General features: G+C 45.2%; 1 protein-coding gene and 1 non-coding gene across 5 annotated transcripts; one reads left to right on the top strand and one right to left on the bottom strand.

The window, feature by feature from the left end:
• Positions 1-8,318: 8,318 nt before the first annotated feature.
• trnay-gua (transfer RNA tyrosine (anticodon GUA)) lies at positions 8,319-8,412 on the top strand. The gene is made up of 2 exons: positions 8,319-8,355; positions 8,377-8,412. It is a non-coding gene; the product is annotated as a tRNA-Tyr (tRNA).
• A 3,996-nt stretch (positions 8,413-12,408) lies between these two features.
• LOC137312276 (zinc finger protein 79-like) lies at positions 12,409-25,757 on the bottom strand. Of its 4 annotated transcripts, none has more exons than XM_067978883.1 (3): positions 25,665-25,757; positions 24,091-24,248; positions 12,409-13,935 (listed from the first exon to the last, which is right to left on the bottom strand). In XM_067978883.1, exon 3 carries the CDS (start codon positions 13,583-13,585, stop codon positions 12,956-12,958), a length of 630 nt encoding a protein of 209 aa, XP_067834984.1. In that variant the 5' UTR covers positions 13,586-13,935; positions 24,091-24,248; positions 25,665-25,757; the 3' UTR covers positions 12,409-12,955. The 4 variants fall into 4 exon arrangements, with proteins under 4 accessions (XP_067834984.1, XP_067834985.1, XP_067834983.1 ...); XM_067978884.1 differs by lacking the exon at positions 25,665-25,757 and adding an exon at positions 25,059-25,286; XM_067978882.1 differs by lacking the exon at positions 25,665-25,757 and having other exon boundaries at positions 24,091-24,731.
• Between the last annotated feature and the right edge of the window lie 51 nt (positions 25,758-25,808).

Raw genomic sequence — 25,808 nt, 5'->3', positions numbered from 1 at the left:
GATTAATTCAGGACAGACAGCAGGGAATATTGGAGGAAATAACACAGTGTAGGGATAAAATGGATTAATTCAGGACAGACAGCAGGGATTATTGGAGGAAATAACACAGTGTAGTGATAAAATGGATTAATTCAGGACAGACAGCAGGGATTATTGGAGGGAATAACACAGTGTAGGGATAAAATGGATTAATTCAGGACAGACAGCTGGGATTATTGGAGGGAATAACACAGTGTAGGGATAAAATGGATTCATTCAGGACAGACAGCAGGGAATATTGGAGGAAATAACACAGTGTAGGGATAAAATGGATTAATTCAGGACAGACAGCAGGGATTATTGGAGGAAATAACACAGTGTAGGGATAAAATGGATTAATTCAGGACAGACAGCAGGGATTATTGGAGGAAATAACACAGTGTCGGGATAAAATGGATTAATTCAGGACAGACAGCAGGGATTATTGGAGGAAATAACACAGTGTAGGGATAAAATGGATTAATTCAGGACAGACAGCAGGGAATATTGGAGGGAATAACACAGTGTAGGGATAAAATGGATTAATTCAGGACAGACAGCAGGGAATATTGGAGGGAATAACACAGTGTAGGGAGAAAATGGATTAATTCAGGACAGACAGCAGGGATTATTGGAGGAAATAACACAGTGTAGGGATAAAATGGATTAATTCAGGACAGACAGCAGGGATTATTGGAGGAAATAACACAGTGTAGGGATAAAATGGATTAATTCAGGACAGACAGCAGGGATTATTGGAGGAAATAACACAGTGTAGGGATAAAATGGATTAATTCAGGACAGACACGTTCTGTCCTGAACTGTCTTTCAGTGGCCCTGAAGCATCTTTAATGGTCTTCTGACTCCTGACGGAGCTGGAAAGACATTTGCTATTATTCTCAGAATTGGGCACCATCTTCTTTTCCAAAGATCTCTGAGCTTCTCTAATGGCTGCTTTTGTCTCCCTCGATTGTGGGTGATATTTGACCCAATTCTCCTGTAAACTGAATTCATCCTGATCCGATCTGGGTTAAATGTAAGACAGTTCGGGGAGTCAGGAATCATTCACCGCTGGACCCACACTGAGAGGTAAAACCCCAGACGATTCCTGAGTAAGGATTCCTCTGGTACCTCAGCATATCTTTGTCAGCTATCTTACAGTCCACTCCTGGAGGCCCCACTCCCTGAGCCTGCAACCTTCAGCAGGGTCAGTGGTGGAGTTCCGCAGTGGGAGTGATCCCAGAGGAACTGTCGGGATCGCCCCCACTCTGTGGATGGTCCGGATCGTGTATTTTTAGTGATCCTGGTGTCTAACACGCACACATCAATAAAACCGGGAATTCTGGAAACACACTGCAGGTCCTTCTTTATCTGGAGATCAAATGACTGTTGGATAATTGTACCAGCAGTTAACAGGCTCCTGGGAACTCCTCCCTCTGCTATTTTAATTCAGACTTTAAATCATTTATTTTAAATGGGTTTATTTTAAATGAGTTAATGCCTGCCTTAAATGGTAGACTCAGGACTGTCACACAAACAGGTTAAATCTTCATAGAATAATTACCACAGTCATTTTTAGACTGGACGCCGCACGGTGACTTTGCTGTCAGTGAAGAGAGACGAGAAAGACCAAAGTGCCGTTTGCCCCTCTCAGTGTGGCCCTGAAGGACTGTGTCCAGGCTGAAGTTCTGTTCCCACCGGACGATCCTCCCCCCAGATTGTCCTTTCTGAGCTCCAGTCAGGTGATGCTAAACACTCAGGTGGGAAAGACCAAAATCTACAACAAAGTGTTTGAAACAAAGCTGATTTATTGAACAGATATCCAGAATATTAAACTCTAGCCCAGTTATCGGGGTTGTTAACATCAGGAGAAACAAACCCCAACTGTCAGAATGAACATGGTTCAGTCCTGGATGGGATTAACAGCAGAATCCAACCCCTGCAGTCATATGTGAACTCGCTGGTGTCTCAGCACATGTGATGACTGAGTGAATCCCTTCCCACACACGGAGCAGGTGAACAGTCTCTCCCCAGTGTGAGTGCGTCGATGTCTCAGCAGATCATTTCTGATTTTAAATCTTTTCTCACAGTCAGAACATTTAAAAGGTCTCTCTTCAGTGTGAACTCGCTGGTGTGACAGCAGGTTGGATGACTGAGTGAATCCTTTCCCACACACGGAGCAGGTGAACGGCCTCTCCCCAGTGTGATTGCGTCGATGAGTTTCCAGCTCTGAAGGGTAATTGAATCCCTTCCCACAGTCCCCACATTTCCACGGTTTCTCCATGGTCCGGGTGTCCTTGTGTCTCTCCAGGTTGGACGATCAGTTGAAGCCTCGTCCACACACAGAACACGTGTACGGTTTCTCCCCGCTGTGAATGGTGCGATGTTTTTTCGGGCTGTGTAACTGGTTAAAGCTCTTTCCACAGTCAGTGCACTGGAACACTCTCACTCGGGTGTGTGTGTGTCTCGGTGCTTTTCCACTCACACTGATGTTTGAAATCTTCTCCCACGGATAGAACAGACAAACATTTCTCCTTCCACATTCAAAGGCCGATGATATTCAGGTCCTGATGAATCGAGTGACTCTGTCAGATCTTGACGTGATCTTTGATTTGAGTTTCCCTCTGCAAATCCTCCCCTGTTAAAGGAGTTTATAAAAGTTATCAATGTAAGTACAGGATAGAAATTCAGGACAAACAGGGATTATTGGAGGAAATAACACAGCGTAGGGATAAAATGGATTAATTCAGGACAGACAGCAGGGATTATTGGAGGAAATAACACAGTGTAGGGATAAAATGGATTAATTCAGGACAGACAGCAGGGAATATTGGAGGAAATAACACAGTGTAGGGATAAAATGGATTCATTCAGGACAGACAGCAGGGAATATTGGAGGAAATAACACAGCGTAGGGATAAAATCGATTAATTCAGGACAGACAGCAGGGATTATTGGAGGAAATAACACAGTGCAGGGATAAAATGGATTAATTCAGGACAGACAGCAGGGAATATTGGAGGAAATAACACAGCGTAGGGATAAAATGGATTAATTCAGGACAGACAGCAGGGAATATTGGAGGAAATAACACAGCGTAGGGATAAAATGGATTAATTCAGGACAGACAGCAGGGAATATTGGAGGAAATAACACAGCGTAGGGATAAAATGGATTAATTCAGGACAGACAGCAGGGATTATTGGAGGAAATAACACAGCGTAGGGATAAAATGGATTAATTCAGGACAGACAGCAGGGAATATTGGAGGAAATAACACAGCGTAGGGATAAAATGGATTAATTCAGGACAGACAGCAGGGATTATTGGAGGAAATAACACAGTGTAGGGATAAAATGGATTAATTCAGGACAGACAGCAGGGAATATTGGAGGAAATAACACAGTTTAGGGATAAAATGGATAATTCAGGACAGACAGCAGGGAATATTGGAGGGAATAACACAGTGTAGGGATAAAATGGATTAATTCAGGACAGACAGCAGGGATTATTGGAGGAAATAACACAGTGTAGGGATAAAATGGATTAATTCAGGACAGACAGCAGGGATTATTGGAGTAAATAACACAGTGTGGGGATAAAATGGATTAATTCAGGACAGACAGCAGGGATTATTGGAGGAAATAACACAGTGTAGGGATAAATGGATTAATTCAGGACAGACAGCAGGGATTATTGGAGGAAATAACACAGTGTAGGGATAAAATGGATTAATTCAGGACAGACAGCAGGGAATATTGGAGGAAATAACACAGTGTAGGGATAAAATGGATTAATTCAGGACAGAGAGCAGGGAATATTGGAGGGAATAAAACAGTGTAGGGATAAAATGGATAATTCAGGACAGACAGCAGGGAATATTGGAGGGAATAACACAGTGTAGGGATAAAATGGATTAATTCAGGACAGACAGCAGGGATTATTGGAGGAAATAACACAGTGTGGTGATAAAATGCAATGCATGTTGTGAAGATGGATTGTTAAAAAGTGTTTGATAAGATGCCGGACAGGAGGCTTGTTGATCAGATTAAAGCTCACGGTATTACAGGGAGTGGGTCAGTGTGGATGGGAAGTTTGATAAAGGGCAGAGTATTGGTTAATGGATGTTTTTCAGACTGTGGGGATGTAAACAGTGGTGTCCCCCAGGGGCAGTGTTGGGGCCATTGCTCTTCTCAATACAGAGCAATGACCTGGGCTTGGGTACAAGGGCATAAAATCAACATTTCCTGACGACACCAAGATAGGGAGCATTAAGAACTGTGAAGAGGAATGTTAGCAACTTCAGTGTGACATCGCAACATTAGGAACAGTAGTAGGCCATTCAGCCCCTCGATCCTGTTCCACCATTCAGTGCGATTGGTGTCAGTGAGAATGGGGTTGGTTTATATCAGGCAGAATGAGATTGGTATCAGTGACGGTGGGGTTGGTTTATATCAGACAGGAGGAGATTGGTGTCAGTGACTGGTGTTTTTTTTATCAAAGTGGAGGAGATTGGTGTCAGTGACTGGGTTCAGGAATTGGAAAGAGTCATTTAGCCCCACAATCCTGCTCCGCCATTCAATTAGATCAGGACTAATCTCTACCACAACTCCATTTACTCCCATTTGCTCCATATCATCTTCAGCTGCTTCATCAATGACCTTCCCTCCATCATAAGGTCAGAAATGGGGATGTTCGCTGATGATTGTTCAGTGTTCAGTTCCATTCGCAACCCCTCAGATAATGATGCAGTCCGTGCCCGCATGCAGCAAGACCTGGACAACATCCAGCCTTGGACTGATAAGTGGCAAGTAACATTCGGGCCAGACAAGTGCCGGGCAATGACCATCTCCAACAAGAGAGAGTCTAACCACCTCCCCTTGACATTCAAAGGCATTACCATCGCCAAATCCCCCACCATCAACATCCTGGTGGTCCTCATTGACCAGAAACTTAACTGGATCAGCCATATAAATACTGTGGCTTCAATCGCAGGTCAGAGGCTGGGTATTCTGCGGCAAGTAACTCACCTCCTGACTCCCCAAAGCCTTTACACATCAACAAGGCACAAGTCAGGAGTGTGATGGAATACTCTCCACTTGCCTGGATGAGTGCAGCTCCAACAACACTCAAGAAGCTCGACACCATCCAGGACAAAGCAGCCCAATTGATTGGCACCCCATCCACCACCTTAAACATTCACTCCCTTTCACCACCGGTGCACAGTGGCTGCAGTGTGTACTATCCACAGGATGCACTGCAGCAACTCGCCAAGATTTCTTCGACACATATCCCAAACTCGTGATCTCTACCATCTAGAAGATCAAGATCAGCAGGCATATGGGAACAACACCACCTCTCCAATTCACACACCATCCCGACTTGGAAATATATCGCCGTTCCTTCATCGTCGCTGGGTCAAAATCCTGGAACTCCCTTCCTAACAGCACTGTGGGAGAACCTTCACCACACGGACTGCAGTGGTTCAATAAGGCGGCTCACCACCACCTTCTCAAGGGCAATTAGGGATGGGCAATAAATGCTGGCCTCGCCAGCGACGCCCACATCCCATGAACGAATTTTTTAAAAATCCCTTGCAAACCTCACACAACAAAAACCTTTCAATCTCAACAATGAAAATTTCAGTCGAGCCCCAGCATCCACAGCCTTCCAGGGAAGTGAGTTTGTAATTTCCACAACACATTGTGTCAAAAATTGCTACCTTATTTTGCGCATAAATGACCCAGCTCTAATTTTAATGTTATCAAGAAGGTGGCAGATGGAGTATAATGTGGGGAAATGTGAAATTATTCACTTTGGTAGGAAGAATAGAAAAGCGGAATATTATTTAATAGATGAGAGATTGAGAATTATTGGTGTTCAGAGGGATTTGTGTGTCCTTGTACACGGATCACATAAAGTTAACATGCAGATCCAGCAAGCAATTAGGAAAGCAAATAGTACGTTGGCCTTTATTGCAAGGGGGTTGGAGTATAAGAGTAAGGAAGTCTTGCTGCAATTATATCAGGCTTTGGTGAGACCACACCTGGAGTACTATGTACAGTTTTGGTCTCCTCACCTGAGGAAGGATATACTTGATTAGAGGGGGTGCAATGAAGGTTCACTAGATTGATTCCTGGGATGAGAGGTTTGTTGCATGAGGAGAGATTGGGCCGAATGTCCCGATATTGTCTGAAGTTTAGAAGAATGAGAGGTGATCTCATTGAAACGTCAAAAATTCTTCGAGGGCTTGACAGGATAGTTGCTGAGAGGCTGTTTCCCCTTGCTGGAGAGTCTAGAACTCGGGGGCATAGTCTCAGGATAAGGGATCGGCCATTTGGGACTGAAATGAGGAAATATTTCTTCACTCAGAGGGTTGTCAATCTTTGGAATTCTCTACCCCAGAGGGCTGTGGATGCTCAGTTGTTAAGTATTTTCAAGAATGAGATGGAGAGATTTTTAGACACCAAGTGAATCAAGGAATCGGGCAGGAAAGTGGAGTTAAGTTAGAAGATCAGCCATGTTCTTACTGAATGGCAGAGCAGGCTCGAGGGGCCGTATGGCCCACTCCTGCTCCGATTTCTTATTCCCTCTTGTTCTGAATTCCCCCCCCCCAAGAAGACATCATTTCTCTGTATCGACCTTATTGAATCCCTTTATTATTTTAAACACCTCGATGAGATCACATCTCAATGTTCTAAACTCATGGGAATAAAAACCAAGTTTATGCCACCTCTCCTCATAATTTAACCCTTTTAACCCCGGCATCATTCTGGTGAATCTGCACTGGACCTTTTCTAAGGCCGATTTATCTCTCCCTCGGTTCGGTGCCCAGTTCTCCAGGTGGGGTCTGACCAAGGTTCATTACAACTGAAGCATCACTTCTGTATTCCAACCCCACTCGAGATAAAGGTCAACATTCAATTAGACTTGTTGATTATTGTCAAGATTTGTAAGGTATTTGCAAAGGATTCGAGGGGATCTTAGAGTTGGGATTTTTCTTTATTCTGTCCACTCAAGGAGTTTGATAACAGACTTACTCCTTTGAATTTAGTGCTGGATTATTGGGCCGTGATGTGTTTACTTGTTTGTATTTTGTTAAATACATTTGCTGAGTGTATTTAAATTGAAGACTAGATTCCCAGGCCTGATGCTCTATTCACACATCGAAGGTGAGAGAGATGCTGTGGGACACACGATAAGTCCAGTCGCTGAAAGTGATTCACAGACTGGGTTTTGTGTTTAGTGATCCCGGGTACATTACTGATACCTTCCCTGGATCCCAAGGCTGGGAGAGGCACTCGGGAAGGACCGGGGAGCTGGGACTTGGCCATGAGAGTAATTGAAGGGATGAGAACTGAAATAATCTACAGTGAGAAAGGAAAAAAGGCAAAATAATCGGTAATGAGGACATCAATTAGTCTCTTATCTTGAATTCATCAAGTAATTGACCCATTCTGTTTGAAACAAAGTTGATTTATTTGACATCGATCCAGAATATTGAATTTCAGCCCAGTTATAGCGGTTATTAACATCAGCAGAAACAAATCCCAACTTCCAGAATGATGTTCTGCTGCTGAAACCCTCATCCGTGCCTTTGTTTACCTCCAGACTCGACTATTCCAATGCTCTCCAGGCCCGGCCTTCCACTTTACACCCTCCGTAAACTTGAACCCACAATCTCCAGATCAATAATCAGTCCCATTATTCATTGTGTCACTGGCCCAGGCTGTGGAGAACACGGAGCAGCTCCCACTCCCACAGCACTGCGGTATGAGCAGGTACCGAGTCAGCCTCAGTCATGAGCACTGGAATCCACGAGTCCGGGTGTGTCAAAAGGTGCACGGTGAACAATCACCAAAGTGAAACATTTTTGCCGCTTCCCTTCGATACCTCAGCTGGTCGAGCGACAAGACTGTCGTGGAAAATAAGACAAAGTCATCCTTCCGTCATTTGTTCAATTCCTGCTCGAAGGAGAACGCGTGATTTTGCAATAAGCAGCAATTAGTTCAAGGTCGCTCTCTTAACTTTACAGGCACCTCACAGATTAACATGTTGCCATGAAGGCACAGGACGCCTCTTTTCCTTTCTCAAACCTGAAAACTTTCTGTGTCTGCCCAAACAAGGCTGCTCTGCCTCTGCTCACCAGCAGGGAGCGCTTTTGAGCAGCAAGACTTCAAAACACTCAGCTCTCGCTTTCAGGCAAAAGAAGTCTTCGATCAGCACCGGACTCCACGAGTCTGAACGTGTCAACAGGCGCACGGTGAACAATCACCAAAGACAGCACTGTTTATCACTTCCCTTCGATAGCTCAGCTGGTAGAGCGGAGGACTGTAGTGAATAAAACAAAATAAAGTCATCCTTAGGTCGCTGGTTCAATTCCGGCTCGAAGGAGTGAGTGTGATTTTGGAATAAGCAGCAATTACCTCAAGGTCACTCTCTGAACTTCACAGGCAGCTCACAGATTAACATGTTGCCACTCAGGCACAGGACACCTCTTTTCCTTTCCAAAACCGAAAAGCTTTCTGTGTCTGCCCGAGCACGGCTGTTTCACTCGAGCATTTCCCTCTGCTCACCAGCAGGGAGTGCCTTTGAGCAGCAACACTTCAAATCGCCTTCAATTTCAGGCAAAATGGTCTTCGATCAGTCAGTCAGTCAGGGCTCTCGCTGCTCCTCGAGCTCGGGCGGCTGTTGCTTTCCGGTGACCTCGTCTTCCTTCCGAAGGCTCGGGCTCTTCTCAGCATCGCTCATGATTACTGCGGCTTCCCGTTCTGCTGTTCCTCACTTGCTGATGCTCGATACCGCCGATTGGAGCAAAGTATTTAATATATTCAGGGAGTGGCAACCCAAGGCAAGATTTCTCTGCTGGTCTTGGAGCAGCTTGAAGGCGAGTGTGAGGCAGGAACTGTGAGGGGCGATTTACAAACAGCAAACGAGGAATTAGCTCAACTGGTGGAGCGCTCACTTGGCCTGTGAGAGGTAGCGGGATCGTTGATTATATTCTCCACTCACCGTTTGTCTTGGGGCAATTATACAGAAACAAGAGTGTTGTCAGTGAGTCCATCGCCCATGGACTTCCTAAACTTCACTGTGTGTTTGGGTACAGAGAGATCAAGGGGCAGCAAATCTTTTGATGTGCTGCAGTCAGCAAAGGTTCTTGATTTTGCGATGCAGCAAAGATGGAAAGATGAGGTGAGAGATGGAAAAAAAGCTTCGTAATCCTTGATGCCTTCTCTGAAGATTGAATTCAAGCCCTTCAGATTATGACACTGATGCACTGCTTGCTGCACTGAGAAGGCACTTACCAGGTATGGAGCCAGGCAGCACCACCAAGTAGGACAGCTTGCAAGGTATTGAAGGCCATAACATATTGCATAAAAAAATCTAAGCCAGGTAGGAATCGAACCTAATGCGTTATCCATTGCACCACTGGCCCAGATTATAACGAATTAGTAGCAGTGGGAGGCAGTGGGCATGGCGGAGGTACTAAATAAATACATTGCATCTGTCTTTCCCAAGGAAGAAGACGCTGCCAGAGTGTCAGTAAAGGAAGATGTTGTAGAGATACTAGATTGGTCCGGATGGGATGCATCCTCGGTTGCTGAGGGAAGTAACGGTGGAAATTGCAGAGGTACTGGCAAAAAACCTCCAAACATCCTTAGATATGGGGGTGATGCCAGAGGACTGGAGAATTGCAAATGTTACACCCCTGTTCAAGAAAGGGTGAAAGAAAAAATCCAGCAACTACTGACCAGTCAGTTTAACCTCGGTAGTGGAGAAAGTTCTAGCAACGATAATCCGGGACAGAATTAGCAGTCAATTGGACAAGGATTAGGGAAAGCCAGCACGGATTTGTTAAAGGCAAATCGTGTTTAATTAAATTGATACAGTTTTTTGATGAGGTAACAGAGAGTAGATGAGGGCAATGCAGTTAATGTGGTGTGTATGGACTTCGAAAAGGTGTCAGATAAAGTGCCGTATAATGGGTTTGTCATCAAGATTGAAGCCCATGGAATAAAAGGGGCAGTAGCAGCATGGATACAGAATTGGCTAAATAACAGGAAACAGAGTGTAGTGGTGAACGGTTGTTTTTCGGAATGGAGGGAGGTGTACAGTGGTGTTCCCCAGGGGTCGGTGCTGGGACCACTGCTTTCCTTGATATACATTAATGACTTGGACTTGGGGATACAGGGCACAATTTCCAAATTCTTGCTACCAAAATGCTCCACTTCACTGTCATCTGCATTAAAATTCATCGGCCAATTATACACCCATTTTGCAAGTTTATTCATGTATTTTGTATTTGGTCGCAATCTTCATCAATATTATCCAAACTCCACCCCACCCCGCCAATCTGGTGTCATCTGTAAATTTTGAAATTGTACTTCCGATTCCCGAGTCCAATTCATTGATGTGAATTGTGAACAGTGGTCCCAGAACCAATCCTTGTGGAGCCCCACTTTCCACCTTATACAGTGTGAGTCGCTACAATTAACCCCACTCTCTGTTTTAGAGCAGTAGTCAAGAGAAACTTCTTTACATAGGGAGTAGGCAGTCTGTGGAATTCACTTCCACGGTTAGTGTTTGGGGCACACAGTTCTGTAATGACAAGTGGTCCTCATGTTTTTATCCAAGACAGGCCTCAGCCCAGTCATTTACTCCAAATGTTGGTGCAATAGTTCAAGCTCAGAGGTGCCAGGTATCGGGAGCAGCAGTAGCTGTAAATAAAATCTAAATGTAAGTAAATACCAATACAGTTCATCTTCATCTATTTCTAGTTTAATAACTTTTGCTGAATGGGGCCCAGGCCAAGTGCCAGGATATCGGGTCAGGTTCACCATAGGAAATGAGTTTGACATCCCTGAGATAGACAATGTGAACCGGATTACCCTCATCCACTAACCCAGCAACTTCTTTAAAAAACTCAAGCAAGTTTGTAAGACACCATTTTCTTTCCCAGAAGCCGTGTTGAGTATCTCTAATGGCTCCTTCTCTTTCCCCGTGATCATAAACAGCATCTCTTAGGATCCCTTCAAGCATCTTCCCTCTGATCGAGGTTACACTGATGGGCCTGTCATTCCCCGGCTCTGATTTGACCCTTCAATGAAAATGGGAACTACGTGAGCTCCCTTCCTATCTCAGGGGACAATCCCTGACTCTTGAGCTGTTGAAGATACAGGCAAGGGGCTCACAGAGCACCCGTCCCATCTCTTTAAACACCCGGGGGTGGATATCATCTGGACCTGGAGCACAATGCATTTTGAGAGTTCATATTTTATCCAAAGTGACATCCCATTCTATTTTAATATTTATGATGTTATTGTTGACAGCACATCCCACAGCTGGAATCTGAGCCTCATCCACAGGAGTGTAGACTGATGAGAAAAAATCATTCAACAGCTCTGCCATAGCCCGGGAATCTGTCCTGAACTGTCTTTCAGTGGCCCTAAAGCATCTTGAATGGTCTTCTGACTCCTGACGTAGCTGGAAAGACATTTGCTATTATTCTCAGAATTGGGCACCATCTTCTTTTCCAAAGATCTCTGAGCTTCTCTAATGGCTGCTTTTGTCTCCCTCGATTGTGGGTGATATTTGACCCAATTCTCCTGTAAACTGAATTCATCCTGATCCGATCTGGGTTAAATGTAAGACAGTTCGGGGAGTCAGGAATCATTCACCGCGAGACCCACACTGAGACCCAGACGGTTCCTTAGTAAGGATTCCTCTGGTACCTCAGCATATCTTTGTCAGCTTTCTCACAGTCCACTCCTGGAGGCCCCACTCCCTGAGCCTGCAACCTTCAGCAGGGTCAGTGGTGGAGTTCCGCAGTGGGAGTGATCCCAGAGTAACTGTCGGGATCGCCCCCACCCTGTGGATGGTCCGGATCGTGTATTTTTAGTGATCCTGGTGTCTAACACGCACACATCAATAAAACCGGGAATTCTGGAACACACTGCAGGTCCTTCTTTATCTGGAGATCGAATGACTGTTGTATAATTGTACCAGCAGTTAACAGGCTCCTGTGAACTCCTCCCTCTGCTATTTTAATTCAGACTTTAACCCATTTATTTTTAACAGGTTTATTTTAAATGAGTCAACGCCTGCCTTAAATGGTAGACTCAGGACTGTCACACAAACAGGTTAAATCTTCATCGAATAATGACCACTGTCATTTTTAAACTGGACGCCGCACGGTGACTTTGCTGTCATTGAAGAGAGACGAGAAAGACCAAAGTGCCGTTTGCCCCTCTCAGTGTGGCCCTGAAGAACTGTGTCCAGGCTGAAGTTCTGTTCCCACCGGACGATCCTCCCCCCTGATTGTCCTTTCTGAGCTCCAGTCAGGTGATGCTAAACACTCAGGTGGGAAAGACCAAAATCTACAACAAGGTGTTTAAAACAAAGCTGATTTATTTCACAAATATCCTGAATATTAAACTCCAGCCCAGTTATCGGGGTGATGAACATCAGGAGAAACAAACCCCAACTGTCAGAATGAACATGGTTCAGTCCTGGATGGGATTAACAGCAGAATCCAACCCCTGCAGTCATATGTGAACTCGCTGGTGTCTCAGCACGTGTGATGACTGAGTGAATCCCTTCCCACACACGGAGCAGGTGAACAGTCTCTCAACCAATGGGCATGCGTTGATGTGTCAGCAGTTCATTTCTGCTTTTAAAGCTCTTCTCACAGTCACTGAGTTAAAAGGTCACTCAATAGTGTCAACAAGTGGATGTTTCAGAAGGTGGGATGAATTCGTGAATCCCTTCCCACACACGGAGCAGGTGAACAGTCTCTCCCCAGTGTGAGTGCGTCGATGTCTCAGCGGATCATTTCTGATTTTAAATCTTTTCTCACAGTCAGAACATTGAAAGGTCTCTCTTCAGTGTGAACTCGCTGGTGTGACAGAAGGAGGGATGACCGAGTGAATCTCTTCTTTCACACAGAGCAGGAGAACGGCCTCTCCCCAGTGTGAACTCGCTGGTGAGTGCGTTGGTGTTTCAGCAGATTAAATTTGCTTTTAAACCTCTTCTCACAGTCAGAACATTTAAAAGGTCTCTCCCCAGTGTGAACTCGCTGGTGTGTCAGCAGGGCAGATGACTGAGTGAATCCTTTCCCACACACGGAGCAGGTGAACGGCCTCTCCCCAGTGTGAGTGCGTTGGTGTTTCAGCAGATTAAATTTGCTTTTAAACCTCTTCTCACAGTCAGAACATTTAAAAGGTCTCTCCCCAGTGTGAACTCGCTGGTGTGTCAGCAGGGCAGATGACTGAGTGAATCCTTTCCCACACACGGAGCAGGTGAACGGCCTCTCCCCAGTGTGGGTGCGTTGGTGTCTCAGCAGTTCAATTTTGCTTTTAAATCTCTTCTCACAGTCAGAACATTTGAAAGGTCTCTCCCCAGTGTGAACTCGCTGGTGTTTCAGCAGGTCGGATGACTGAGTGAATCCCTTCCCACACAAGGAGCAGGTGAACGGCCTCTCCCCAGTGTGACTGCGTCGATGAGTTTCCAGCTCTGAAGGGTAATTGAATCCCTTCCCACAGTCCCCACATTTCCACGGTTTCTCCATGGTCTGGGTGTCCTTGTGTCTCTCCAGGTTGGACGATCAGTTGAAGCCTCGTCCAAGCACAGAACCCGTGTACGGTTTCTCCCCGCTGTGAATGGTGCGATGTTTTTTCTGGCTGTGCAACTGGTTAAAGCTCTTTCCACAATCAGTGCACTGGAACACTCTCACTCGGGTGTGTGTCTCGGTGCTTTTCCACTCACACTGATGTTTGAAATCTTCTCCCACGGATAGAACAGACAAACATTTCTCCTTCAACATTCAAAGGCCGATGATATTCAGGTCCTGATGAATCGAGTGACTCTGTCAGATCTTGACGTGATCTTTGGTTTGAGTTTCCCTCTGTAAATCCTCCCCTGTAAAAGGAGTTTATAAACGTTATCACTGTAATTGCAGGATAGAAATTCAGATCAGATAACTCTACTTTCTATGGAACATTATTTCCTCTCTCATTCCTCAAAGCTGTAAATCCCCGTCCCACACACTCTCCCTCCTCCCTGTGCTGAAATCCAAACCCATCGCATCATCTTTCAGTGGCCCAAAACCATGAGTGAAAGGGTGAGAGAGTGAGTGAGTGTGAGAGCAGCAGTGGGCTCGGTGTGGAGAATGAAGTGGGGCAGGTGGAGCATGTTTCAGTGGGGCAGCAGTGATCATAATCTCATTCGGTTTAGAACAGTTATGGAAAAGGACAGGGGACAGTCAAATGTGAAAATACTTAACTGGAGGAGGGCAAATTCCAGTGAGTTAAAAAGGGATCTTGTCCAGGTGGATTGGAATCAAAAATTGGCAGGCAGAACAGTAATTGAACAGTGGGAGGCCTTCAAGGAGGAGTTGGTTTGGGTACAGAGTGGACAAATTCCCACGAGGAGGAAAGGAACAGCATCCAAAGCTGGAGCTCCCTGGATGACTGAAGATATAGAGATCACCATTTCTCCTTCATTTACAGACGCTCCCTGACCGATCACCATTTCTCCATCATTGACAGACGCTCCCTGACCGATCACCATTTCCCCTTCATTTGCAGACGCTCCCTGACCGATCTCCATTTCTCCTTCATTTACAGACGCTCCCTGACCGATCCCCATTTCTCCTTCATTTACAGACGCTCCCTGACCGATCCCCATTTCCCCTTCATTTGCAGACGCTCCCTGACCGATCTCCATTTCTCCTTCATTTACAGACGCTCCCTGACCGATCACCATTTCTCCTTCATTTACAGACGCTCCCTGACCGATCCCCATTTCCCCTTCATTTACAGACGCTCCCTGACCGATCACCAGTTCTCCTTCATTTACAGACGCTCCCTGACCGATCTCCATTTCTCCTTCATTTACAGACGCTCCCTGACCGATCACCATTTCTCCTTCATTTACAGACGCTCCCTGACCGATCCCCATTTCTCCTTCATTTACAGACGCTCCCTGACCGATCACCATTTCTCCTTCATTTACAGACGCTCCCTGACCGATCCCCATTTCCCCTTCATTTCCCGGCGGGTAGTGAGGGGGGGATAATGTTCACTGTTTTATATTCGGGTCTGGGGCCGCACTCGGGGTTTGTAAAGCCTGAGCCTGGGCCTGAGCCCGGACCCGGGCCCCGGGGTTTATTGAGCCTCTTGCTCCGATCCTCTGACCTGCACCGAACGCGCTCCTCCCGCAGCCTCGACTGGCCGCGCATGCTCAGGACACACTGACCGATAATGAGTCACTACAGCGCCTGCGCACCGGGCTCCACTGATTCAGACAGGGCACAATCTGTACCGCGCTGCATGCTGGGTGATGCCGCCGCCATTGATGATCTTAATATCAGGCCGGAAAACAAAAACATTGGAAGCAGACAATTCAAGTGTTTAATTTATTTTCTAAATAATTCAATCATTCAATTCATTTCATAAATAATTGAATAGTTCAATTCATTAAATAATCAATTCTTTAATTTATTACATAAAAAATTAGTGTTTAATTTATCATAGAAATAATTCAATAGTTTAATTCATTATATAAATATTCCTTCGTTTAATTTATTATATAAAGAACTCAATATTTAGGTGAATTATTTATATAATAAATTAAACACGAGACTTCTTTATGTAATAAAGTCAACAATTGATTATTTATATAATAAATGAAACACTTGATTATTTATATAATAAATGAAACACTTGATTATTTATATAATAAATGAAACACTTGATTATTTATATAATGAATGAAACACTTGATTATTTATATAATAAATGAAACACTTGATTATTTATATAATAAATGAAACACTTGATTATTTATATAATAAATGAAACACTTGATTATTTATATAATGAATGAAACACTTGATTATTTATATAATGAATAACGTTTTGAAATTCTTCATTCAATAAATTAAATAATGGATTATTAATATGATTAAATAAACACTTGAATCTTTGTATGATAAGTTAAACCTGTGAATTAATTATACAATTTAAACACTTGACCTCTTTATATAATAATTTTAACACTTGGATTATTTATATAATAAACTAAACAATATAATTGGTTATTTATATAATAAATTTAACACTTGTGTGATTTATGTAATAAATTAAGCTGTTGAATTATTTATATAATAAATTAAACACAAATTATTTGTATAATGAATTAAACCATTGTTTCTTCATAGAATAAATTTAACACTTGAATTATTTATATAATAAATTAAACAATTGATTTTTTTATATAATAAATTAGACATGCATTATTATATAATAAATTAAACTATTGAATGATTTGGATATTTAATTTATTATGAAAATAATTCAATAGTTTAATTTAACAACTGACGTAGTTATGTAAGAAATTAAACAAATGATTATTTATATAATGAATTAAACTATTGAATTATTTATATAATAAATGAAACAGTTGAATTATTTAGATAATAAATTAAACAAATGAAGTATTTACGTAATAAATTATACACTTGAATGCTTCATATAATAAATTAAACACTTGTTTATTTGTATAATAAATTCACAAATTGAATTATTTATACAATAAATTAAACGGAGCTATTTATATAGTAAATTATACACTTCAATTATATAATTAAACTACTGAATTATTTATCAAATATATCAATTTAATTATTCATATAATAAATTAAACAATTCAATAATTTACATAAAAATTAAACGCTTGAATTATTTATAAAATATTAAACAATTGAACTATTTACATAATAAATTTAGCTGTTGAATTTTTTATACAATAAATTAAACTCGGTTATTTACATAATAAATTAATCAATCGAATAATTTAAACTATTGAATTCACTTTATAATAAATGAAACATTTGAAGTATTCATATAATAAATTAAACACTTGAAAACAATTTGATTATTGATATAATAAAATAAGCATTTATTTAATGAATTAAAATATTGAGTTATTTATTTTACATTTTAAACTTTTCAATTATTTATATAATAAATGAAGCCAGCTTGGACAAAATGGAGGCAAGCGCAGAGTCCGTATTGGACAAAATGGCGGCCGGCGCGGCCACCATCTTGGAAAACATGGCAGCAGGCGCGGCCGACATCTTGGATAAAATGGCGGCAAGCACGGCCACCATCTTGGAAAAAATGGCCACCGCCGTCATCTTATCAGATGGCGGCAAGAGGCCGACAGAGTGTCCCCAGTGATCCCGCAGTGACCCCAGAATGTCCCAGTGATCCCGCAGTGACCCCAGAATGTCCCAGTGACCCCAGAGTGATGCCAGGGTCCCAGAGTGCACCCAGTCAGCCCAGAGTGAGGCCAGGGTGCAGCCGGGGATCCCAGAGCGATGCCAGAGCGGCGGCCTTTGCGTTTGGGCCACCACAACAACCACCACCACAACTGTACTGTACGTGTACAGTACACAGTGGGTAAAAGGGAACGATTCACTCCTGTCTGGTACTGTACGGCCCGTGTGTGTCTCAGTGTCAGCTCCTGTACATGTACAGCACACGGTGGGTAAAAGGGAACGATTCACTCCTGTCTGGTACTGTACGGCCCGTGTGTGTCTCAGTGTGAGCTCCTGTTCATGTACAGCACACAGTGGGTAAAAGGGAACGATTCACTGAGAGATTGCAATGTTGAGTGTAACGGTTATTTGAGGGGTTCAGTCCCTAAACGGGCTGTGTTTTGACAGACACTTTTTCCAGTAAGGAGTTGAGTTTAGTTTAGGGAGGTGGGTACAATCCGTGTCTGGGACTCACTGGCCCTGTGAAATATTGAATTTTGCTCACAATATGGTGTGTTTGGATCAATGGGGGACAAGGTTTAACTGCACTGGGCTGGATTGTTTTATAAATCTCTCATTGACTGGGTCTTTCCGACCAGGATGGGAGCTGCTTCTCTCTCTCTCTCTGTAAACACCCTGAGGCAGTGAAACACTCTCTGACAAACTGTTCACAGGAACCAACCCATCAGACATGGGGAATAGACAAATACCTGGGACTGGAAATGAGCCTCCCACCAACAGAGCAGAGAGAAGGAGGAAATCATCACACCTTCAAGATCTGGATCGGTTTTGTCATTGGAGCAGGTTCTGGTTAATTTTACTGCTTTAAAGTTATGTTATGGGACCAGTGAGACTGAGACACACACACACACACACACACACACACACACAGACTGTACAGTCAGGAGACACGTGATCCTTGCACAGACATTGGGTTTGAATTGAGCTGAGCTGTGCCACAAATGAATATGGGATTAAAATCTCAAATTCCAATCAGTTTGCTCCCGAGCTTCCCCATGTGTCTGTGTGGTTCCATTACAATACAATTTCACATGGGGGCCCAAAATGGCTTCGGAATTAACACGATTTCTTTCTGAGTTGTCAGTGACCTTTTCAAAAATTAAACTTCAAACTAAGAAAACATTTGGAGGCTGTTTTCACATTTGGGCCCTCTGGGTGCTGCAGGACGCTCCCTGAAAGTGCTTTTAATTTCAATTAAGACCCGAGATATGTCACATTGTCAGCCTCTGAATAATAGTTTGATCCACTTTGTGTTATTTCTGAAAAGTTGCACTTGTAATGAACGAAGGGAAGAATTTGGGCTCGAACAGATGGTGATATTCTGGCATGACGGAGCTGGGCAGAGATGAGCGATTGGGTCCACAGCATTCCTGCCCTCCCCACCATCTAATTTAACTTATATTTTTGTATTGCTAGAAACAGCATGTAAGGGGTTAACTCCTGATACCATATAAAGTTTGTTACTGTGTGTCTCAGTGTCAGCTCCTGTACATGTACAGTACATAGTGGGTAAAAGGGAACGATTCACTCCTGTCTGGTACTGTACGGCCCGTGTGTGTCTCAGTGTCAGCTCCTGTACATGTACAGTACACAGTGGGTAAAAGGGAACGATTCACTCCTGTCTGGTACTGTACGGCCCGTGTGTGTCTCAGTGTCAAAGGTGTGAGAGGCCGAGACAGAGAGAGGGTGACAGAGATAGAGAGAGAGAGAGAGAGTAACAGCGAGAGAGAGAGAGAGAGAGAGAGAGACAGAGATTGCGAAAAACACAGCGGGAGAGTGGGAGATAGGCAGAGAGACAGCGAGGGGGACAGATAGGTCGTGAGAAAAACAGAGAGAGAGAGAAAGAGAGCGAGGGGGAGAGAGAGAGAGAGAAAAAGTCAGAGAGGGGAAGAGAGGCCGAGAGAGAGAGAGGGGGATAGAGAGGGAGAGGAGGAGAGAGAGAGAGAGAATGATGGAGAGAGAGATAGAAAGAGAGCGAGAGAGAGACAGAGAAAAAGGCAAAGACAGGGCGAGAGAGGCAGAGAGAGAGAGACAGAGAGAGGGGTAAAGAGGCAGAGGGAGAGAGAGGGACAGAGAGAAGGGGAGAGAGGCAGAGAGAGACAGAGGCAGAGACAGAAAAAGACAGAGAGAGTGGGGGGAGAGAGAGAGAATAACAGAGAGAGGCAGAGAGATAGAGAGAGAGAAAGAGAGAGAGAGAAAATGACAGAGAGGGGAGAGAGGCAGAGAAAGACAGCGAACAGAGGGTGAGAGAAAAAGACAGAGCGAGGGGGAGAGAGAGTGTGAGGGGGTCTCCTGCCAGAAAGCGGGACTTGTGTCGGTGAGGGTCCTGCAGGGTGTTTGGGTGATGTGCCTGTCATGGTTGAATAGCTGCCAGTGTGTGTGACCTGTGAGTTGTGGGTGTGCGGCTTGCAACAGTGGTAATGTGTGAGGGTGAGAGGAAGCATCTGATTGAAAGAGTTTTTTGGTGGGTGGGAGATGGGGGCCCCCCTTGCTGTTGAGAAGCCATTAAACAGCCCAGAGAGGCCTGGCTGCTCGCAGGAATCGGGTAAATCACCAGGCAGTACCAATTCACTCTCTGCCTCTCTCTCGCCCTGTCTCCATCTTTTTCTCTCTCTCTCTGCCTCTCGCCTCCTCTCTCTCTGTCTCCCCGCTCTGTCTTTTTCTCTCTCTCTCTCTCTCTCTCTCTCTGTCCCTCTCTCTCTGTTGTCTTTCCGAATTTCTCTTGTTAGGAAAGTACTCAGGTACTGTACGGCCTGTGTGTGTCTCAGTGTCAGCTCCTGTACATGTATAGTACACAGTGGGTAAAAGGGAACGATTCACTCCTGTCTGGTACTGTACGGCCCATGTGTGTCTCAGTGTCAGAGGGTGTGAGAGGCCGAGAGAGAGAGAGAGAGAGGGGGAGAGAGAGAAATGGACAGAGAGAGAGAGGGGGAGAGAGAGAGAGGGGGAGAGAGAGAGAGAGAGAGAGAAGGTCAGAGAGAGAAAAAGACAGAGGGAGAGGGGGAGATAGGCAGCGAGAAAGCGAGGGGGACAGATAGATAGAGAATAAAACAGAGAGAGAGAGGGGGAGAGAGAGAGAGAGAAAAGGTCAGAGAGAGGAGAAGAGAGGCTGAGAGAGGGAGGGACAGAGAGAGTGGAGGAGAGAGGCAGAGAGAGAGAGAGAATGATGGAGAGAGGGATAGAGAGAGAAAAAGACAGAGAGAGCGGGAGAGAGGGATAGAGAGAGAGAAAAGGACGGAGAGACGAGGGAGAGAGGCAGAGAGAGAGAGACACACACAGAGAAAGAGAGAAACAGAGAGAGAGGGGGAAAGAGGCAGAGGGAGAGAGAGGGACAGAGAGACAGAGAAAAAGACAGAGAGAGAGAGAGACAGAGGAAGAGGGGGAAAGAGGCAGAGAGAGAGAGCGAAAACGACAGAGGATGGGGGAGAGACAGAGAATAAGACAGAGAGAGAGGCAGAGAGAGATAGAGAGAGAGAGAGAGAGAGAAAAAGACAGAGAGAGGAAGAGAGGCAGCGAAAGAGAGGGGAAGAGAGAGAGACAGAGTGAGAGCAGGAGAGAGGCAGAGAGAGGGGGGGGGGTGAGAGAGAGGGGGAGAGACAGAGAGAGAGAGAAAAAGACAGAGTGGGAGGGGTGAGAGAGAAAGAGAGGGGTGAGAGGGACAGAGAGAGAGAAAAAGACAGAGAGAGAGACAGAGAGAGAGAGGGGCAAAGAGGCAGAGGGAGAGAGAGGGACAGAGAGACAGAGAAAAAGATAGAGAGAGAGAGAGAGAGAGAGAAAAAGACAGAGAAGGGAGAGAGGCAGCGAGAGAGAGAGAGAGACAGGGGGAAGAGAGATAGGGACAGAGAGAGGAAGAGCGGCAGCGAGGGGGGGGGAGAGAGAGAGAGAGAGAGAGAGAGACAGGTGGAGAGAAAAAGAAAGAGAGAGATGGGGACAGAGAGAGGGATGGAGAGAGGGAGTCACAAAGAGAGAGGGGAAGAGAGAGAGCGGGAGAGAGGCAGAGAGAGAGAGAGAAAAAGACAGTGAGAGGGCTGAGGGAGAGAGAGAGAGTGACAGAGATAGCGGTAGAGAGAGAGAGTGGGAGAGAGAGAGAGTGGGAGAGAGAGAGAAAAAGACAGAGAGAGAAAAAGACAGAGAGAGAAAAAGAGAGAGAGAGAAAAAGAGAGAGAGAGAAAAAGACAGAGAGAGAAAAAGACAGAGAGAGAAAAAGACAGAGAGAGAAAAAGACAGAGAGAGAAAAAGACAGAGAGAGAAAAAGACAGAGAGAGAAAAAGACAGAGAGAGGGGGGACAGAGAGAGGGGGGACAGAGAGAGGGGGGACAGAGAGAGAGGGACTCCCTGCAAGAAAACGGGACGTGTGTCGGTGAGGGACCTGGTGGTTGTTTGGGTGATGTGCCTGTCATGGTTGAATAGGTGCCAGTGTGTGTGACCTGTGGGTTGTGGGTGTGCGGCTTGTGACAGTGGTAATGTGTGAGGGTGAGAGGAAGCATCTGATTGAAAGAGTTTATTGCGAGGTGGGAGATGGGGCCCTCCCTTGCTGGTGAGAAGCCATTAAACAGCCCAGAGAGGCCTGGCTGCTCGCGGGAAATGGGTAAATCACCAGGCAGGACCAATCCACTCTCTGCCTCTCTACCACACTCTCTGCCCCTCTCTCTCTCTTTTCTTTCTCTCTGTCCCCCTCTCTCCTTCTGCCTCTCGCTCCTCTCTCTCTCACCCTCTCTGTCTTTCTCTCTCTGACTCTCTCCCCGCTCTGCCTTTTTCTCTCTCTCTCTCTGCCTCTCTCCCCCTCTCTCTCTGTCCTTTTCTCTCTCTCTGCCCCTCTCTCTCTGTTGTCTTTCTGAATTTCTCTTGATTGAAAAGTACTCAGGTACTGTACGGCCCGTGTGTGTCTCAGTGTTAGCTCCTGTACATGTACAGTACACAGTGGGTAAAAGGGAACGATTCACTGAGAGATTGCAATGTTGAGTGTAACGGTTATTTGAGGGGTTCAGTCCCTAAACGGGCTGTGTTTTGACAGACACTTTTTACAGTAAGGAGTTGAGTTTAGGGAGGTGGGTACAATCTGTGTCTTGGACTCACTGGCCCTGTGAAATATTGAATTTTGCTCACAATATGGTGTGTTTGGATTAATGGGGGACAAGGTTTAACTGCACTGGGCTGGATTGTTTATAAATCTCTCATTGACTGGGTCTTTCAGACCAGGATGGGAGCTGCTTATCTCTCTCTCTGTAAATTCTAAACAATTTTACAACACCAAGTTATAGTCCAACAAATTTATTTTAAATTCCACAAGCTTTCGGAGGCTTCCTCCTTCCTCAGGGTGAACGGTGTGGAAAAAAACTGTAAACACCCTGAGGCACTCTCTGTAAACACCCTGAGGCAGTGAAACACTCTCTGACAAACTGTTCACAGGAACCAACCCATCAGACATGGGGAATATACAAAAACCTGGGACTGGAAATGAGCCTCCCACCAACAGAGCAGAGAGAAGGAGGAAATCATCACACCTTCAAGATCTGGATCGGTTTTAGCCATGATGTGGAGATGCCGGTGATGGACTGGGGTTGACAATTGTAAACAATTTTACAACACCAAGTTATAGTCCAACGATTTTATTTGAAATTTACAAGCTTTTGGAGGCTTCCTCCTTCCTCAGGTAAATGTCAGGAACTCCTCGAAGCCTACGCATTTATAAATCACAGAACAATACATGGTGATTACAGATAGTCTTTGCAACTGCCCGTTGCCAAGGCAATCACAGTGTTCAGACAGAGAGGTGTTACCTACAGAGCCCCCGAATATACAGTCAACACAAATAAAAACAGAAAAGAGAGAGGCAGAAACATCCAGAAGGCAGAGAAAGCCAGCATATGACCCGTTATATTAAAAACAGATAGATTTTGTTCGCTGGTGGGGTTACGTGCAGCGTGACATGAATCCAAGATCCCGGTTGAGGCCGTCCTCATGGGTGCGGACCGGTTTTGTCTTTGGAGCAAGTTCTGGTTAATTTTACTGCTTTAAAGTTATGTTATGAGACCAGTGAGACTGAGACACACACACACACACACACACACACACACACAGACTGTACAGTCAGGAGACACGTGTCCCTTGCACAGACATTGGGTTTGAATTGAGCTGAGCTGTGCCACAAATGAATATGGGATTAAAATCTCAAATTCCAATCAGTTTGCACCCAAGCTTCCCCATGTGTCTGTGTGGTTCCATTACAATACAATTTCACATGGGGGCCCAAAATGGCTTGAGAATTAACACGATTTCTTTCTGAGTTGTCAGTGACCTTTTCAAAAATTAAACTTCAAACTAAGAAAACATTTGGAGGCTGTTTTCACATTTGGGCCCTCTGGGTGCTGCAGGACGCTCCCTGAAAGAGCTTTTAATTTCAATTAAGACCCGAGATATGTCACATTGTCAGCCTCTGAAGAATAGTTTGATCCACTTTGTGTTATTTCTGAAAAGTTGCACTTGCAGTGAACAGATGGTGATATTCTGTCGGACGGTCGGTACTGAGGAGCGCTGCACTGTCAGACGGTCAGTGTGTGTCTCAGTGTCAGCTCCTGCACAATGTCCCAGTGAACCCCCAGTGTCCCCAGAATGTCCCAGTGATCCCCCAGTGTCCCCAGAATGTCCCAGTGATCCCCCAGTGTCCCCAGAATGTCCCAGTGATCCCCAGAATGTCCCAGTGACCCCAGAGTAACCCAGACATGACTCACGTGGCCCCCATCGGGTCCAGGCTGCGGTGAAGGTCTCAGTCAGTCAGTCCCCAACAGAGAGAACGATTCTTGGCCCAGGATTCCCCCTCATCCTCCTCCTTCTCACAAAATGTCTCTTTCCTGGATCATCTCCTTGCAGCATTTCATCGAAAAGTTTCCTGAGGGGAGAGAGGGAATTGATTACAACACAAAAGCAAGGGATTAAAAAGGCACAGCAAGAGCCCAGAGTTTCCTCTCCTCCCACTCCCCCTCTCTCTCCCCCCTCCCTCCCACTCCCTCTCCCAGTTACACCGACAATCCCTCAGCCCCAACACTGAAACACAAATCCCGGTTACAAACAAGAGAATCTGAAGAGAGAGAAAAGTTGGGAGAGAGACAGAGAGAGAAATACACTCAGGACAGGCTGGAGGACCCCGGCAGACTGAGAGATTGTCCCCGCCCCTGGGGAGGGTTTGGGACGAGACACACGGCCATCCCCGACCCCCGGGGAGCTCCCTGCTTCAGCCTTTGAGATATTCTGTAAGGAATCTTACAACACCAGGTTATAGTCCAACAGTTTTATCTGAAAATCACAAGCTCTCGGAGGCTTTCTCCTTTGTCAGGTGAGTGTGGGATTCCATGAAAGGCACCGCTTTATAGTCAGAGCACAATGCCTGGTGATTACAGATAATCTTTCCAACTGACCGTTGTCAAGGCAATCAAAGGAGTCGAATAGTGTTCAGACAGAGGGACGTTACATACGGGACTACTGAATATACTGATTGTCCCGTATGTCGTGTCTCTCTGTCTGAACACTATTCGACTCCTTTGATTGCCTTGACAACGGGCAGTTGGAAAGATTATCTGTAATCACCAGGCATTGTGCTCTGACTATAAAGCGGTGCCTTTCATGGAATCCCACACTCACCTGACAAAGGAGAAAGCCTCCGAAAGCTTGTGATTTTCAAATAAAACTGTTGGACTATAACCTGGTGTTGTAAGATTCCTGACATTTGTCCACCCCAGTCCATCACCGGCATCTCCACATCATTTGAGATATGAGACTGAATCTCAATGTGTCTCCCTCAGGGACCTGTCCATTCTCATGTTAATCCAGGGACAGCCCAGGGCAGGACTGGTTTGACCAGGAGACCTGTCTGTTGGAATGAGCCACATTTCAAGGACCTATTTTACTGATTTGAAACCCTCACAGCCTGTCTCCCCCTCTTCCCTCACCCCAAACCGAGTCCCCCCACCCTCAGCCTGTCTCCCCCTCTTCCCTCACCCCAAACCGAGTCCCCCCACCCTCAGCCTGTCTCCCCCTCTTCCCTCACCCCAAACCGAGTTCCCCCCCACCCTCAGCCTGTCTCCCCCCTCCCCTCGTGACCCAAACACCCCGGGGACCTCCGACACATCCCACCCTGCCCGGCGTCCACATTGAAAGAACTAAAGTTGGGCGGAATCTGCTCCGAATACACAAGGGCTGCAGAGCTGGAATGGCTGCTGTTTCTCAGACAGTGTTTGACCATTTCATTCTCTCTGTGTGTTTACTGTAAAGAGCTGTGGAGGGAGCAGGGACTCCATCTCATTCTCACCTCCCCGGGTCTGGATGGCAAACAGGTTCTGAGCTCAGGGCACAGCACCATTTCAAACACTCAAATCATCCAAAGGTTGAGAAACGAGATTTAACTGACAGGTTTCCAGCCTCTAATTGAAGTTTTAATATAGAAAACATTTTA

This window comes from Heptranchias perlo, unplaced genomic scaffold (assembly GCF_035084215.1).
Source record: "Heptranchias perlo isolate sHepPer1 unplaced genomic scaffold, sHepPer1.hap1 HAP1_SCAFFOLD_414, whole genome shotgun sequence".
NCBI lineage: Eukaryota > Metazoa > Chordata > Chondrichthyes > Hexanchiformes > Hexanchidae > Heptranchias > Heptranchias perlo.
Note: the sequence above shows the minus strand (reverse complement) of the source record. Positions and strands in the feature narration are given on the sequence as shown.